Below are 14,539 nucleotides of genomic sequence, written 5' to 3'. Positions count from 1 at the left end.
TCCTAAATTAATTTGTACACAGAGTAGCAAATAAAAAGTGCTGAACATTATTTTATTGACTAAGTACAGATGCAGAGAGAATGGTGCTCAACTGATTGAAGCTCTTAAGAATATGTGCACTTAGGAGTCAATAGTTTATATTTTCAGTAGACTGTGTAGCAAGGCAAGTCTGATCTGCCACTGAGCCAAACCAAGCATGATCAAGCCCAGATATGGAAAGGTGAATTATCTTATCCAAACTTTAGGCAGTGTTTTCCCCTTGTACACAACAAAAAAAATGGTCTTAGTGATTTTAATGAACAACATTTCTTTTGTTGCCAAATTTCTTCCCAGCTCCTCTCTTGAAAGCCTCATACTCCTTGCTGTGGTATAGTTCCATTGGTAAGGTCACCCTCTGGTACATCACCAGACATTGGCCTAGAAATTCAGATTTTGCGGCGCTAGAGGGCCTAGCGCTGCAATTGGCGCCGGTTCCTAAATTGCCTGGGGCCCTTCCGCGGCGGTAGACCGGTAGCGCTGCGCCGGCACCGATGACGTCATCGGTGTGCGCAGCGTCCCGGTTGCCGTGGTAACCCGGCCCCAAGCCGAAATTCAGTTGCGGCCGCCTCGCCAGTGGCAGCCGCAACTAAGACTCCGGCAAACGAGTGTTGCCGGAGTCTGCGCCGGCGCTTTAAGGAGGCGCGGCGGCCGGCCGCTTTCCCGCCGGCCGCCTGCCCGCAGCTCCCTCCCCGGACTTCTCCCCCCCCCCACCGGAACAGATGCAAGCCCGGCACTTGTCCGAGGTGCCGGGCTCATTTTTGAAGAGATTTGCGCGGGCCGCGGCCGGGTGCAGGCAGCTCCTCCTTAACGGAAGGAGGAGGCCTGCACTTCCCGAGCCTGCCGCACCGCAGCGGGCGCCGCAGCGCCGGAATAGCGCCGCAATGCGGTGCGTTGCGCCAGTTTTCAGGCACTAAAACCCTTCAGTAGCGCTGGCAGCCGTTTGGGCGCGGCGCTACTGAATTTTTGGCGCGCGCAAAGGGACTTAGCGCCGGCGCTAACTTCCGGCGCTAAAGCCCTGGCGCAGCGCAAACTCAATTTCTAGGCCATTATTTCTATTTGAGCCTCGACAGTGACAGTCAGCATTGTATTAGACTATGGGGGCATCACTGCCAAGCACAATTCGGTCCCACACGATGCCCACACACATGCAAAGGTTGCTAAATACAGTGATCAGAAGCTGGAACCATGGCAAATTTACACCTCCTGAACCCAGTAGTGCGGAACCCAATTGTAGTTCCCCAGTTGTTGTCCCAGCTAAGATCAGCAATAACTAAGATCAAACCTGGGCCACCCTTGAACAGGATGACTCAACTTTTCACTGGATAAACTTGCTGAGCCACAGGGGAACTTCAGCAGTGTCATTTTTGGATAATGCACATAGAGCACTTATTGAGCCAGTCGCTGATAACCCTTCTTTAAAAAATAACTTCTACAAGGTCTCCCCAAGGCACTGCCATTCAAAATAATGTTCACACTAATCGTTAAATCTTGTTTCTAGTTTTGATGTATTACAACAGCAATTCGTCTTTGTCATGCTAGAAAAAGCTTGTACAATAAATGTCATCAATGCTATGAAGACAACATTTGTACAGTGTTGGATTCGAGAAAACCTGCATTCTGAACACAGTATGATAGAAAGAAAGACTTGCATTTATCTAGCACCTCTCAGAAATATCTCAAAAGTGTTTCACATACAGGGTCTCAGTCTAGTATTTTAGCTGAAAGATGGCACCACTCAGTGCAGGACCCTCAGTACTTAAACTGTACAAGATACTTGTATGCCCACACCTGGAGTATTGTTTCCACTTTTGGTCCCCGCACATGGCCAAGATAGAGGAGACGATACACAACAAGGTGATCAAAGCAATGCCCAGTCTTAGACTTTTAGTTATCAGGATGGGATCCAGGTTTTGGAGCTGTTTCGTTAGAAAAGTAGACTTAAAAAATATATAATTGAGGTTTTTTTTAAATTGATGAAGGGATTAGATTCTGTCCTTTTGGATAGGTTATTTGAGAGGGATCAGGAGGTAGTACTAGGGGGTCATGCAAAGAAACCCTTAGGAAAAGAGTTTGCTTAGATGTTAGGAAGTATTTGAATTATTGATTTTCAAAGAAAGTCACCACCCCTGCGCCAGATGACTGCAGCACGTGGCAAGTACAGATTCCCTGGAGTTCTTCTGTTGGACACATTCCTGGAAGAGGAGGGCTGAAGGGATAATTACTAGTCCGAGCCCTTTTCGGGCTACCCCAGACATTCACCTTCAACTAAACTTAAAAGATAGCAGAATTCTATAAGATGCTTAATTGGGTCTAAAGGTTCAGACTATCTTTCCCTAAAGGAAAGGAACGACGTGAAGATGTTACCATCCTTTTAATAAGTTTATCTAGACTGTAACCTTACAGATATTATGAGGGTCCGGAATACCCCCCAGAATTCTGCAACTCCTCACAAAAGAGTGTACAGAAATTGAGTGAGTTTGATACAGAAATACTACTTGAGACAATTCTAAAAATATATAAATTTATTTAAGAGCCAACATACAGTTAACAGCTTTTGAGTCAATCACAACATTAACAGTTCAAAAACAAATAGGTTACATTTCTTATTCTCAGAGATTCTTATTCTCAAATCTTAACTTCATACATTTTTACATTTCTTATTATTCTAATCCAGGATATCCACCAAAATCAAATACCTTGATTACCCGAGACTCAGAGTTGTAGGCTTAGAGTAGTGCTGAAGCAGAGAATCACTTGCCCCTTCCCAGCGACTTCTGACTTTCTATTCTGAAAAGCTCTATTTTTATACCTTTTTTTAGTGGTTTATCCTTTGAAGTTTTCTGCTGATGTAGCTAATTATCTCTAGTCATCTTCCTGTTAACTTTTTTCTATTCTTACTGTCAATTTAGCTGCTGCATGCATAATTATGTCTCTACCTTTAGGTGTTCCAAAAACTTATCATAAAATGGCTACAACAGATTTATCTCTTTGATGTCATTCTAATCGAAGGTCTTCCATTCAATTCTTAATATTGGCTTAACTGGTTATTAGCAGACGTCGTGTCTACTATGTGTTCCAAGTTCAACACAAACACAATGTAATTGCTTGGTGTATCTATTGAAGTAATATCTTCAAAGCCTTCTGTAGGTACTTTTTACAACATATAAATTAAAGACACTTCAACTAGGGTGTTTGTTTTCCTAGCCATCTTAGTTGGTTATATTATATCGTGTTTCCTGTTTCATTTGATGTTACTTTTACAAAGGCATATGTTTTTTTAATATTCTGTGTTCCTGTTTGAAGTGTTAGTTTTTAACACTTTACTTGGGTCATTCCATTGTGTTTCTCCCAAACTCCAGACCTTCTGGAAGTGCCAAACTGCTATTTCAATAGGACCATTGTTTTAGTATTTTTAACCAATTCCCATTTCAAAAGCTTGTGGTGTTTACAACTTTTGTTATCAAACCATCCCATCTCAGAAGCCTGTTTGCACAGCTTGTGTCGCTGAGACTTTAGATTTTTAAAACCAGTATATCATGTTCTAATAATATCAGAATTCTGTTCATATGATGGTGTATTTTTCTGAAATATGGCTTATTCCTTCCCAGGGCAATTCCAGTTATGAAGGGTAAATTACAGATTAGTTCGGATGAGGAGGATTTATGGGTTATCATGGTCTTCTGGAGCTTTGCTAGATGTCCTCAAGGACTCAAAGGAATTTCCCAGATTTTTTCCTAAATTGGCATTAGGTTCCCCTACTTTTTGTTCCCTCTCCCAGGAGATTGTGACTAGGTGGGCGATATATGGTGTACATGGCTGCACCAACAAACTGTACCAGAGATGGACTTTGATCAACTGTGCAACAGTCATCTGTTCAATCTGGTAGGTAGAATCTAAAGTTATGGACTCTGCAGGACATCATCTCCTCCTCTCTGGTGGGGTGGATGGTGAGGACAAGGGGAACTCTATTGTGGTTCTGGGAGGGAGGGGGAAGAGGCGAGGGCAGAAGTGCAGAAAATGGGACGAACACGGTCAAGTGCCCTGTCAACCACGGTGGAGGGGAATCCTCGGTTGATGAAAAAGGAAGACATATCGGAAGCACTGGTGTGGTAGGTGGCATTACAGGAAGCAGGAGGAGAGGAAGTGCAATCAAGATATTAGATATTGGTGGACAGCCTATCCCCAGAATTGGAGATAGAGAAGTCGAGGAAGGAAGGGAAGAGTTGGACCATGTGAAGGCGAGGGAGGGGTGGAAATTGGAGGCAAAGTTGATTAAATATTCCAGTTTGGGGTCAGAGCAGGTAGAGGTGAGGGAGGAGACCCAAGTAGGACTGGAACAAAGAATGTTCTACGTATCCCATGAAAAGACACACATATGTTTCCCCTACGGTGTGCGGCCACGCACCACTCGGGAGGTCCCGCGCAGGTCGCTCACCAATTGCTGCCACTGGAAGATACTGCGAAGGTGTGGCTGCACAGAAAATTTAAAAGGGACCGCGCACTTAGACTGCAAATTAGAGGAAGCATTGGCTGGGACCCACAGATTCCCACAGCAACACCTTTTATTTGGAGAAAGTGAATGGAGTCAAAGAAGAAGTGGTTCAATGCAAGAACAAGTTCAGACAGGCAGAGGAGGAGACTGGTTGGGCCTCTGTTCAAGGAAGAAGCAGCAGGCTGTCCTGGTGGAGGTATAGAGGGATATGTGTCCATGGTATAAAGGAGATGGTTAGGGTCAGGAAAGTGGTCCATGGTAAAAAGGAGATGGTTAGGATCAGGAAAGTGGAAACTATTACAGCTCCCGCTCCCCACCCCAAACATTGATGATTACTGATGGTGCAGGACACAGTTGTGAACTTTTCTGCTGGTAATTAGAATACGGGATTGCAAAATACCCACCAGCATTTCACGAAATTGCTTGTGTTATGCTCGAGTGCTGTGTTCTTGTTTTGTGTCTGGATGGGGTGGAATTGACTGGTCAGATTGCCTTTTCCATCTTTCTTTTTGTGTGCATCATGTGTCATTCTCTGCCAACAAAACAAACAACTAGTGGAGAAACTTCTCCCAGAATTCAGTGTAGCTTTCGGACTGGTGGCGGTGCATCCAACAAGATTTTCTCAGCCCGCCTAATTAAGGAAAATTGTAGAGAGGAGCACCAGAATCTCTGTGGTTTTTGTTAACCTGATAAAGGCATTTGAATCTGAATCATGATGCACTGCAGGAGATTCTTCTAAAGTTCGGATGCACTGGCAGATTTGTGAATATTGTCCAGCAATTAAATGTTGGTGTGATGGCCTGAGTTAATAGACCAAGGCCCTATTTCATTAGCATTTGTAGACACTAATGGCATCAAAGAAGGTAGTTTTCTTGCCCCAGCCTTGTTCAGCCTACTGTCTGCTGCGGTACTGCTCAGGGCGTGCAAGAACTGTGCAGATAATGGCATCTTCAACCTTCGTCGGCTGCGTGCTAAACAAAAGCAATGCAGATGGCTGGTCGTGACTTGGTTTTTGCCGATGATTGTTGGCGAGTAAATGCAGTCTCGTGGATATTCAGCTATTATCTGACTGCTTTGCTCACACAGCACAATCAACTTAAAAAGACAGCACGGTCCAGCCCCTACCTGGCCACCTGGTCACACTCCCTGCGGTTACAATCAATGACGTACTACTTAAGGTCACGGGCAAACTGTTACCTGGGTAGCGTTCTCTCACAGCACACCATAATCAATGCCAATGTCACTCACCGGATTGGCAGGACAGGCGCTGCCATTTAGCAAACTCAAGCGGGTTAGTCTGCCAATCAAAGTCGCTATATATCAAGCTGTTGTCCTCACCACCCTACTATATGGATTGGCGTCATGGATTTGCTACCACCACATTATGCGACCTGACCATTTCCACTTGCCCTGTCAATGACATATTGCGGGCATCAAGTGTCTAATATTGAGGTCCTCAAGCGCTGCAATCCAACTTGAATTGAGGCCATGATCAAACAGGTTCAGTTGCCCGATTATAGAATTCCCGAAGCCATGTTCTACAGTGAGCTGCAGTCTGGAAATGGAAGCAGAGGTGGGCAGACGAAGTGCTATGAAGACACAATGAAAGCCACCTTGAAATCTTTCAATATTAACCCCAAAACACAGCCGCCAACAGACCACAATGGCAGCAAGTCTGCTGGGTCACTTTGAATCTATGAGGCTGCGAGATCTGGCTGCCAAGCGCCTGGCAGCGAAGGCAACCCATCTTATCTGCTTCATTTGGCTTTCAGTGCGATAGGTGAGGCCATATATGTGCATCCATGATCGGGTTCTTCTACCATCAGTGCATCCATAACAGCGGCGACTCCTCTGTCGATTCAATGGGAGACTCCATTAAATGTTTGGATTTAAAAAGACTTTTAACCAGCATTCCCTGGGGGAAGATGCTATTCAAAAAAATGTTACAACCAGAGATGCTAATTAAGACTGTATTCCATTTGAATAATGACAGAATGCTAACACATTTTTAGGTCACAAACAAAGCACGAACCTGATTTTTAATAAATACTGGATCCTTGCTGTCTCGATGCTCACAAGAAAGTGGAAGGAACTAGCGTGCGAGTTCAGTCAAAACCAAACAAAAATCAGATTAATTGACATCACAAAATACTTGCTCATTTTAAAGTCACCATTTAATCCTCATCCACTTCACAGTGCTGAGAGGACAGAACTAGGAGGCTCAGATACTGCTTTACATCATACTTTCACTCTGTCTGATGCTGTGAGCTTACTGATGCAATTCTCATACAAAAGAAAACTTGATGTGGAAAATAATACTGTATGGGATGATTCGGTTATTGCACAATCCCACTGGGTAGCTGTACTCTCAGGGAACATAAGTTGAGCAATTGGGACGGCAGCATTGTAGTAAAGTGTCTGAAGCATAGTTCCCGTAGAATTACCCCTTTGAACTCGGTAAAGACAAAAACAGTGATCTTAACAGTATAATGCTTAGTTCCCTGAATGGTTCAGAGAATTTATCCTGTGAGCAATTTAGTATACAATACAGGATGGTTCCAAGTTTGATCCCGAGTTTCTATTGATGTTACTGATCATAGTCAGGACAATATTACAATTGACTCGGGTTATACACATGGAAAGGTGTTTTTTCCCCCATTTTTCTCCCACACAACAGGCTAGGACACCTACTCCTGATCTCCAGCCAGTGATTCCAGCCCCACCTGATAGACCTGTACCCCAGCAAGCAGTTAACAGTAGTGGGGGAGGAAAATTGTTGTGGGGGAAACAGTATAAAAATAATAGTAAGAAAAATTGTAATGCTTTGTGACAAGGTTTTGCATCAAATGATATTAATAAAGCTTTGGGTATTTTGAATACAACATTGGATTGATTGACAAGTGAATTTATTTAGAAAGATTTCTGTGAGGATTGGATGGTTTCCTCTGATTGCTATGAGTAATGTTCCATAGAAATTACACCACAGAAGGAGGCTATTTGGCCCATTGAACCTGTGCAGTTTAAAAAGAATACATTTACAATTTTGAAAGAAATACTGATGAGAGAAAAACTCATCAGGTGTTAACCATTTCTTTCAACTGGGATGATTTACTGGGGCCAATTTTCAGCAAGTACTTTAGGCGCTAAAGAGGTGGCCAAGATGGGGTCTTGAGCTGTAACATCAGTTTAGCCCAAGATGCCATCTTGGTAAAGGAGTTGAAACCAGCGCTAGGAATGGCCACCCAGAGGCTTGTTAAACAGCTGATTGCCACTTCATTAATGAGGCTGCAAGGCATGTTGGTGGCTAACGCTTCAACTAATGCCCTCTCCTAACAGCGACCAGCTGTTTAGGAGTAAACACGATATTGATGCCGATTACAAGCGCCACTTAAAAAGGGATACTCACCATTTCATGGTCATTGCTGCTGGAGCTGTGAAAAGGACACCTGAAACACAATGGAAGACTTTCTGGCACATTTTGGAAGACTTCACCAACACTCTATCAATGTCTATTTTGGAAATTCTCTGAGGACTTCACCCAAAAAGGAGCAAGTGCTGTGCTATTCCACCTTATTAGGAGTCACCATGAGAAAGGGAGTGCTTTGCCATGGGCATCTTGCTTGGGGTCCCCCTTGGTCTGAATGAGGAATGGGAGGAGAACATGAGGCCAGGCAGAGCATCGCCAGCTGCTGCAGGAGAGAGAGAGAGAGAGAGAGAGAGTTAGGAGGGCGAGGTGGCATCCTTACCCCTGCAGGTACAGGACATCCCTCCTTCTCTGGACCTCCTCCACCAGGACCTCCAGTGCCACATCAGAGAACCTGTGCACCCTCTCACTCGGTCCCTGAGCCATCATGCAACATTCCGTTATGTGTCAGCCAGAGCATTCCACACCTTCACACAAGGAGCCCGCATATACTGCTCCACAAAAATTGCATCTAATCAGCACTTGAGTGCTAAACCTGCAGGTTTCTGGTTAGTGCCTCCAGGCAAGTTCAAATTATGCTAATCAGCAATTAGGACAAAAAATTGTGCGCTAAATCCAGACTTTAAAACAGGCTAGTCTTATTAGCACTGCACCCATTTAGCGGCTGTGTTCACCCTCTGGCCAAAATAACCCACACTATCTCCAAGTACTTACTATTTTCCACTAACAGGACCTCTGCAGGAAAAATGTAATTTAGTTATATCATAAAAAATTATATTTAGAGATTATGGGTCAGAACGCTTTTGCAGTTTTGTATTGGGCATGTGTACAATGGCAAAACAAATGTCCGTAGGATTATGAAAAAGATAAACTTGGGATCAGCTGTTACTCATTTGAAGCTGCCGTGATTTTGGACCGCTTTCCTGAATCTTCCACACAGAATCCTTGGGGGAAAAAAAACTTTCTATTTGATCAAACTATCCCAAGTGTAAATTGCTCCAAGAAAGCAGTTCATAAAAAGGGGAATGTACAAAACATCACATATTTTGGGCAATAAGTATCCCCTTCTTCTATATTCGGTCACTGCCACATTGGGACCATTCCCATGCTTCAAGAGCTATCAAGCGGGCTATGAATTTCTCACTGGCTCCTGATACCTTTATGGGATGGATGATTACTAGTGCCAACCTCATAAAATTAGGCCACAGCAGATGGTGCTTTTTCCAAGAAGTAAAAAAAAAAATCCACACATCAAGAAAGAGCACTGACATTTAATCAAATAGATAAGTGCAGTCACCACCAGAGCAGGAGACAGACGATTACTCTCTGGATAACAATATTGATATTAACCAGCATAGATTGCAGAGAGAAAGCCCACAATTATTTGTAAACTCCTATGTAGGCAGAAACCGTACAGAATCAAGCCAGTTATAGAGTTGCAGTGATGAATGACAAGTTAAACGTATTGCAAACACTCATTATATTATGGATTCCAATGCAGTAATGCATCAATATTACATTGTTCAGAATATTCAGCCTTATATGGTACCTTCCTTCTTCCAGACAATTGTGGGAAATTTTGGCATCATTTGGACAATGCGTCTTTTGTTCAAGAAACTTTTATGAAATCTCCTGCAATTGTCTTGAAGGGATTAGCTGTAGCTACTTTTCTTAGTGCTGCTGGGAAGACTCCTGCTTTTCTATTTGGTTTATCTCTGGAGAGTTCTTTTACTCGGATTGTGCAGTCAGCAGCAATACAGCTGAAGTGCTGGTGTGGTGTTAGCTCTTTTTAAAATCAATTAACACATTTAGCACACAGAAGAACAACCTTTACCCAGTTTTAGCTTGAACATGCTTTGCTGCAAACAGTAAGGGGCTCGTGCAAATTGAAATACACAATACCTTTTAAAAAAATACATATATACTTACGGCAGTCAGCAAATGCCAAAAACTAATGGTGAACAATGAATGCATAAATTAAAACCATACAGCCAGAGTAATGTAATTGAATGGCTTTCATCAAAAAGCAAACAAACAGCAGAGTAGAGGTCTTGCTGCTTTGCAAGACACAAACAGACCTAGAACTGACAAAGTTGGTCAGTGTTCACACATACAGCTGGAAGGGTAGAGCGTCAGCTTCTGCCATGACTTGAGCCTGTGCCCAGAGAGGTGCGAGAGGAATGTGTTGCTGGAACATCTTTTGTGCAGAATTTTTCCACTGTGATTTTAGAAGTAAATAGGTTTCTCCAGGTGGTGGTGGGGGTGGGGGCAGTGGCAAGATGCAGAAAGTGGAAGGTTGACTGGAGGTGGAGGAATAGCCCTGGGATTCCAGATGTGGTTTGTACATTTACAGTATTTTCCTGTGCGACTCTAGGGACTAGAGGCTTTTAAAATAAAGGTTGATCATTGGCTTACAACCTAAGGGAATATTTTCTTACATGGTAAGGTTCACAGAGTGGATTATTCTTCTGCATGTCCAAGGTAAGGTCATGACTATGCCTTCTACTTATAAAGTATCAATTAAGTTTCCTAGTCATAAACTTCCCAAGCTCAGTCACACTCTGGAGAATTCCCATTCCATATTCTTCCTGATTGCTATTCTTGTTTATATCCTTCCTGCCCCTGCCTATATGTTAGATCATGTTGTAGTCTCTAAAACACTATAAACTCACAAAGCACTCAGTAACTAATTAGCTTTTTCCTGTTCTTAATGAACTAAACAGTGGCCTTAGAATAAAGATTGGATTATCACGGTTCTGTCTAGCTTTTAATGTTTTTATTTACTCTAAAGTTTTGTGTTAAAAGACAGTATGAAATGATGGCTGTAACTTCACTAAACGGCATAAAAGAACTGTTGTGCAAAATAATTTTTTTTTAAATCCCACTTTTTCAATTTGCAGGTTTCATAAAAAAAGATGAGATTAGGGCAGGACATTGCACCAGATACATGGTGATATTAATTACAATCATTACTTTAAAGACTAACAGCAACAACTTGAATTTATATAGTGCTCAAGTAAAAGAATGTCTAAAATAACAACAGAAAATGCTGGAAAAACTCAGCAGGCCAGGCAACATCCGTGGAGAGAAAATAGAGTCAACGTTTCGGGTGAAAACCCTTTGTCAAGACTAAAGAGGCACAATAAATGAAATAGATTAAGAGGTCAGGCTGGGAGAGAACAAAAGAGAAGAGACATTAAGAGGTATTCAAAATGAGACGAGATGGTGATAGGACTAGTGGAGACTGGCCAAGTGGATGTTCCCTGGCCTGCTTTTCTGTTTCTGTTTCCAGCATTTTCTGCTGTTATTTTGGATTTCCATCATCCGCAGTATTTTGCTATCATAAAAGAATGTCTAAGACTGCAGAAGGCAAGACAAGGCAGAAAAAGTGAACACCAAGAGGAAAGAAACTTTGTGGAGGAAGGAACCAAGAGTCAAAGAAAAAAGTTTTTGTGAGCAAAGAAAGAGGTGGCAAGTAGTTTTGGGTGAAAATTAGAAGTCAGGAATGCAGTGACTGACAATTGGTGTCTGATAGTGAAAAGGAAGCAGCAGGCAGCAAACAATGATCTAGGGCCAGAAAAGAGGAGCACGTGTTCACGTGCATATGCTTAAGGAAAAGATAGAGCATGACATTAGAGGTTTGGAGATGAAGATCTTGAAGTTGATTAGCTGGTGCATGGGTAGCAGCAGAGCATGGCAAGGACAAGTGCAGTGGGTATGTGGAACTTTATGTTAAACTTGTATAGGACCCTGGTCTCCATACTATGAAAAAGTAATAGAAGCACTGGAGAAAGTGCAAAAAAGATTTGCAAGGATGGTACCAGAACTGAGAGATTACAGCTGGTACCATTACTGAGAGATTACAGCTATTGGGAAAGATTTAACAGGTTGGGCTTTAGAGGTCTTTAAAATTATGAATGGTTTGGCCAGGGTAGATGTGGAGGGAATGTTTCCACTTGTGGGAGAATCAGAAACTAGGGGCCATAAATAAAAGATAGATATTAATAAATCCAAAACAGAAATAAGGAGAAATGTCTTTACTCAAAGAGTAGTCAGAATGTGGAACTCATTACCACAGGAAGTGGTTAAGGTAAATAGCTTAGAAGCTTTCACAAGGAAACTAGATGAGTACATGAGAGAAAAGGGAATAGAAAGATCTGCTGAAAGGCTGAGATGAGGCAGATGGAATGGGAGCAGACTCGTGTGGAGTATAAATACCAGCACAGACCAGTTGGGCTGAATGACCTGTTTCTATTCTGTGTAATTCTCATAATGTTGGAGAGGATGCAGGGCCCAAAGTTTTGAATTAGTTGAATAGTGGAGGTAGGGAAACTGGTAAATAGACCATTAGTGAGGTCAACCCTTGAGGTATGGATTGGGGATTCAGTGGTGGTGGGGCTGGGCAGAGGTAGTGGAGTAAACCAATAACCCAGAGGTGAAATAAAGCAGAATTGGTAATTAACTGGATGATCGCTCAGGGTTGAACAGAATGCAAAGGTTATGCACAAATGGATTTAACTGGGAGGAAACTGGGGTTGCCCAAGTGAGTGATGGACAGGGCAACAGGTTGGGTTCTATGCTCTTTAATTTTCCTTTGTGGATCCATATTTGGAGTAACAACTGTGAAAAATATAGGAATTCTCATGAGGTGGGAACCCTTAGCCAGATCATAATCAAGGAGGAGAGAAAGGGCCCTCCTCTAGTACCCCCAACACTTCCATTGCAGCATCCAGCTGTAACATTGCTAATATTTTTGACTCCACTATTCTGTGGCAAATCATTTACTTACTGATTAGATCATCATCCAGCAATTAAATCAAAACAGTTAAAAGGGAAGTGGATTTAGTTGAGAGAAGGTTCAGTCTTGCAGTAACGGAGATGATAAAATGGCCAGTTTGGGCACTAAAACAGAACTTGGATGACGGATTGAGGTGGCAGGACTGAATGGGGGAATTCTTATTCCTCCATTTTGATATTCCTGCTGATATCAGACTTTGCGACCCCACCTCCACATCCAAGTTTAAATGCCAATTCTTTATTTTTCTGATGCACCCTAATGGTTTCTGTTCTCTTGCAGATAGAACATACATGAAAACATCTATCCTGTACTGAGGGACAATTTTTACCGAACTGAACCATGTACTGACAACATTTCCACACTCCAATGAAACCAGGGCTGGGTACAGCATGTACTTCAAGCCATTTTCCTTCAAAGCAGCCTCAGTTGACCCATTTGTCTATAGGACTCATAATTTAAAAAGGAAAAAAAGTAACTACACCCAATGTGATGGATTAGTGCTGTAGGTTATATTGCCAAAATGCAGCAAAGAAAATGTGGTGACGTTTTTGTAACAGGTTTGCTGCACCAGACAATGTATGTTGCAAGAGACATGCTCTGTTTGTTAAAAAAGTAGTGTGTCATGCTATTTTAAAGCACACATCGAGGGCCAACTCAAACTGAAGTGACTTTACGGATTGGTGAATTTACAGCACAAGCTTGATACGAGGCTGTTAAGTACAATTAGCCCAGAGACAACTGAAGAACTTTGTAATCCTGCAACAAAACTGTCCTTGTAATTATTAATAAAGCTTTCTCTGTTAAAACTGGTCTATTTTAAAAAAGGACCTTTTAAAAAAAAAAAGGGGAAAAAGCAACAAATGTTTTGCTGAATGATGACGTCCTTCGGTTTTGTGATCCATCTGCAAGAGAAGCATTGATTTGTCATTAACATCTTTTACACTCCGCTCAAATATTGGGGAAGGAAGTGAAATATATGCAGTAGAATGTTAGGAAATGAAACCTTTTTAAATGGCTAGTTGCTCGTATACGCTACCATACTTTCGTTCAGAATATTTAGTTGAAAGTTCAACTCCTGACCAGAAAAAGTAATGTTAACTAGTAAAGATACGATGTTAATAGAACTTTCAGTTTGTCTTTTGTCTTTGCAAAGCTGTTCACAAAGCATTGTCCTCTGCTGTTCAGTTCAGATTGACAGTAAAAATGGTGCTGATGTTAATTATTAAGTTTATAGCTTTGTAGTGAAATAAAATGCCACAAACTCACTGCATATCACATGCAGACATTGTTAAAGAAAGCTTACACAAGCAACTTAAATACTTAATGCAGCATTGTAAAAACCTCAGTGGCAAATGGCTTATGTCTGCACTCTGTTCCGAAAAGGAACATGTTCCAATGTAATCATCACTTTAAGTGAAGAAATGAATTGTAAATAACTGGAAGTAAATTAAGAGTCTTCTGTTGGGTAATGTAGATCATTTATATTTTTGCTTCCGTTAACTGCCTTAATAATGATTTATGGATGTGTATACAGCTGGAGGAAAGCTGAGTTACGCTCCCTATCTCACACTTAAGGAAAATCACACTCAAAAAATCCCAATCCTTGCTTCAAGGATGGGGATGGAATTTTGTTACAGAAAATGTTAAGGAATGTCACAGAACTAGCACAGGGTTAAATGGCAACATTTCACAGCACTGCCACAGTCACACTTTACAACTAGAATCTTGTATTATTGGCAATCTGCTGAAAGAATAGGCAATACTATTTATAGAGACTACACTCATC

The 14,539-nt window shown here is 42.0% G+C and overlaps 1 protein-coding gene across 1 annotated transcript in view; it reads left to right on the top strand.

Moving 5' to 3' along the window:
- Positions 1–13,972, top strand: part of dacha (dachshund a) — a 414,265-nt gene extending 400,293 nt beyond the window's left edge. The window contains exon 11 of the mRNA XM_085996109.1: positions 13,033–13,972. Coding sequence (XP_085852235.1) covers positions 13,033–13,067 — 35 coding nt within the window. The 3' untranslated portion in view covers positions 13,068–13,972. The remainder of the gene's footprint in view (positions 1–13,032) is intronic.
- The last annotated feature ends 567 nt before the right edge of the window (positions 13,973–14,539 follow it).

Source organism: Somniosus microcephalus, chromosome 1 (assembly GCF_052327205.1).
Source record: "Somniosus microcephalus isolate GS21.2 chromosome 1, FLI_Smic_1.0, whole genome shotgun sequence".
NCBI lineage: Eukaryota > Metazoa > Chordata > Chondrichthyes > Squaliformes > Somniosidae > Somniosus > Somniosus microcephalus.
Note: the sequence above shows the minus strand (reverse complement) of the source record. Positions and strands in the feature narration are given on the sequence as shown.